At 65.7% G+C, this 3,645-nt stretch overlaps 2 protein-coding genes across 2 annotated transcripts in view; both read left to right on the forward strand.

Annotated features, from left to right (window-relative positions):
• Positions 1-2,088, forward strand: part of TUBB3 (tubulin beta 3 class III) — a 5,217-nt gene extending 3,129 nt beyond the window's left edge. Inside the window, exons 2-3 of the mRNA XM_021408912.1 lie at positions 8-273; positions 408-2,088. Of these exons, the coding sequence (XP_021264587.1) occupies positions 8-273; positions 408-1,483 (1,342 nt within the window). The 3' untranslated portion in view covers positions 1,484-2,088. The remainder of the gene's footprint in view (positions 1-7; positions 274-407) is intronic.
• Positions 2,208-3,645, forward strand: part of DEF8 (differentially expressed in FDCP 8 homolog) — a 4,249-nt gene continuing 2,811 nt past the window's right edge. Inside the window, exons 1-3 of the mRNA XM_021408429.1 lie at positions 2,208-2,629; positions 2,733-2,882; positions 3,488-3,629. Of these exons, the coding sequence (XP_021264104.1) occupies positions 2,342-2,629; positions 2,733-2,882; positions 3,488-3,629 (580 nt within the window). The 5' untranslated portion in view covers positions 2,208-2,341. The remainder of the gene's footprint in view (positions 2,630-2,732; positions 2,883-3,487; positions 3,630-3,645) is intronic.

Genomic DNA, 3,645 nt, shown 5'->3' on the forward strand with positions numbered 1-3,645 from the left:
GAAAATTGGCACTGAACCCAATGGGAACTCTTTTGTTTAGAGGAGGAGAGGACAGAGTGAAAGAACCCAGCCTCAGGCATCCCTGTGTTTTCGGGCACAGATGTGCACGGGGGGGTTGGGTGGTGGCTGTTCACTCTGGCACGCCATGCGGTCTCTCTGCAGCTCACAAGTACGTGCCTCGCGCCATCCTGGTGGATCTGGAGCCGGGCACGATGGACAGCGTGCGCTCGGGCGCCTTCGGGCACCTCTTCCGCCCCGACAACTTCATTTTCGGTAGGTGGCCGCGCCCCGCACCGGGAGGGGACACCCTGGGGGCTGTCTGCAGGCAGTGCCTGGCCACAACCCAGCCGCACATCCTGGCACTGTGCCCTCCACCCAATGCATCCTTTGTGTGTCCCCATCCCCAGGTCAGAGCGGGGCCGGCAACAACTGGGCCAAGGGGCACTACACGGAGGGGGCCGAGCTGGTGGACTCGGTGCTGGACGTGGTGCGGAAGGAGTGCGAGAACTGCGACTGCCTGCAGGGCTTCCAGCTGACCCACTCGCTGGGTGGGGGCACGGGCTCGGGCATGGGCACGCTGCTGATCAGCAAGGTGCGTGAGGAGTACCCCGACCGCATCATGAACACTTTCAGCGTGGTGCCGTCCCCCAAGGTGTCGGACACGGTGGTGGAGCCCTACAACGCCACGCTCTCCATCCATCAACTGGTAGAGAACACGGATGAGACCTACTGCATCGACAACGAGGCCCTGTACGACATCTGCTTCCGCACACTCAAGTTGGCCACCCCTACCTATGGAGACCTCAACCACCTCGTCTCAGCCACCATGAGCGGCGTCACCACCTCGCTGCGCTTCCCCGGGCAGCTCAATGCCGACCTGCGCAAGCTGGCTGTCAACATGGTGCCCTTCCCGCGCCTGCACTTCTTCATGCCCGGCTTCGCCCCGCTGACGGCACGTGGCAGCCAGCAGTACCGTGCCCTCACCGTCCCCGAGCTCACCCAGCAGATGTTTGATGCCAAGAACATGATGGCAGCCTGTGACCCACGCCATGGCCGCTACCTCACCGTGGCCACCGTCTTCCGCGGCCGCATGTCCATGAAGGAGGTGGACGAGCAGATGCTGGCCATCCAGAGCAAGAACAGTTCCTACTTCGTGGAGTGGATCCCCAACAATGTCAAAGTGGCGGTGTGCGACATCCCGCCCCGCGGCCTCAAGATGTCCTCCACCTTCATCGGCAACAGCACGGCCATCCAGGAGCTCTTCAAGCGCATCTCGGAGCAGTTCACCGCCATGTTCCGCCGCAAGGCCTTCCTGCACTGGTACACGGGCGAGGGCATGGACGAGATGGAGTTCACCGAGGCAGAGAGCAACATGAACGACCTGGTGTCGGAGTACCAGCAGTACCAGGACGCCACGGCCGAGGAGGAGGGCGAGATGTACGAGGACGACGAGGAGGAGTCGGAGGCGCAGGGCGCCAAGTGACGGCCCCGCACTCGCTGCTTCGGGGGGGGCCCGGCCTCGCCCCTCAGTGTCTGCTCCCCTCAGCCCCACATTAGCTCGACCCCTCCTGTGCCCCCTCCCCCTGGCCTCTCCCCTTCCCCCCTTTTTTTGTTTTTTACTGTTTGTGTCTCATATTTTTTTTGAATACTCAATAAATTTATGGCTGTCCGGTTACTCCTGGCTCTGGTTGCTGGCATGGGGGGGCGTGGGGGGGCTTGTACTGGGGGAGCGGGGGCAGACTGAAGGGGGCAGCAGGAGGGGGGTGGGGCATGATATCCACTTTTAACCCATGGTGGAAGGGAAATGGGGGACCACGAGAGCCCATGGGGCCATGCCCAAGCCCTGCTCACATGATGCTGAGTGCCACCCCACGCACTGCTGCAAAGCCCCCCAGGCTGTGCTGTGCCCCCACCCGGCTGGGCTCCGTTCCCGTCTCCTGCCCCTAGCACAGGCCCGGGGGTGTTCCCCAGACCGCGGCAGGGCCGTGTCAGGCTCTGAGACAGCCGGGGGCACCCCCCAACGCACACAGACCTTGAGCAATATGGGGCCCCCGCTCTTTTTACGGGAGCTTCCCTGCTCCTTCTTTGGTGCTAATGGGGCTCCCCTCCTCCTTTTTTGGGGCTGGTGAGGTCCCCATCCCCCTGGGCATAGGGCGGGGGCTGCGGGGCCGTGGGGCTGCGCAGACAATGGGCTGTGCGGCGGGGGGGGGCACGGGATCGATGGGACCCGAGGCAGTCCGCAGCCCCACCCAGCGCTGCTCGCTCCGCCGGCCGCCGGGGGGCGCTAGAGGGAGAGGCGGGGCGAGAAGTGGGCGTGGCTCGGCGCTGGCCCCGCCCCCCGATGCCGGTGCCGGTGCGGGCGGTGCCGCGGGGTGCCGGTGCCGAGTCCCGCAGGGCGATGGCGTACGACGAGAGGCTGGCGCGGTTCCGGCAGGCGCACCTCAACCCCTTCAACAAGGGCCCGGAGCCGCCCGGTGGTGGCGGTGGGGCGGGCGGGGACGAGCCGCTGCCTCCCGATGCTCCCCCGCTGGATGCGGCCCGGCGGCACGAACCGGGCTCGGGGGACGGGGAGGGCTCGGAACGGCCCATGGACCTGGGCCTGGCGGAGGATCACTTCTCGCGGCCCGTGGTGAGTGGGGGCGGCGGGGCCGGGGGCGGCAGCGGGGCCGGGGGCGGCGGTTCACTCTCCTCCCGTTCTCCTCCCGGTCTCTTCCCGGTCGTCCCCGCCGTAGGGCCTGATCCTGGCGCCCGACGTGCAGCAGCTGCGCCGCGCCATCGAGGAGTGCCGCCGCGCCATCCTCGCGCTGCCCGAGCACTCGGAGCGGCAGAAGGACGCGGTGGTGCGGCTCATCCACCTCCGCCTCAAACTGCAGGAGCTGCAGGTGGGGCTGGGGGCGGCCCGGGACAGCTCTGAAGGTCACGGGGTGAACGCTGAGGGTCACGAGGGGGGGGGGGAGGGGTTTGAAGGTCCTGGATGGGATGAGGGTCCTTGGGAAGGGCTCTGAAGGTCCTGTGGGGAACCCGAAGAGTCCTGGGGGCTGTTCTGGAGGGGGATAAGAATCATAGGAAAGGGTAGTGAGGGTCCAGGGAGGGGTTCTGAAAGTTGTGGGGGGGACCCTGAAGGGGGGGTCCTGAGGAGGGTGTGAAGGAGGGGGCCTGGGGAGGCTGAGGATCCTGGGGGCGAGGATGAGGGCCCAAGAGAGTGGATCTGAGGGTCCTGGGAGAACTCTGAAGGTCATGGGGGGGACTGTGAGGGTTGCGAGGAGGGGTCCTTGGCGGGAGGGGAGCTGAGGGCCCACGAGTATAGGGACAAAGGTCCTAGGGAAGGGATCTGAGGTTCCTGGGGTTGTTCTGAAGTTTTAGGGGAGGACCCTGAGGGGGTGGTGCTCTGAATGTCCTGGGAGAGACGTGAGGGTCCTGGGAGGACTCTGAGGGTCCTGCAGCACCAGAGGGCCATGTTGACCCCCCTCGCCCCCCCAACCCATAGGACCCTGACGAAGAGGAGCCCAACATCCGCGTGGTGCTGGAGCACCGCTTCTACAAGGAGAAGAGCAAAAGTGTCAAGCAGATGTGTGACAAGTGCAGCACCATCATCTGGGGCCTCATTCAGACCTGGTATACCTGCACAGGTGGGTCAGGGGCACT

This window comes from Numida meleagris, chromosome 10, assembly GCF_002078875.1.
Source record: "Numida meleagris isolate 19003 breed g44 Domestic line chromosome 10, NumMel1.0, whole genome shotgun sequence".
In the NCBI taxonomy this organism is placed as follows: domain Eukaryota; kingdom Metazoa; phylum Chordata; class Aves; order Galliformes; family Numididae; genus Numida; species Numida meleagris.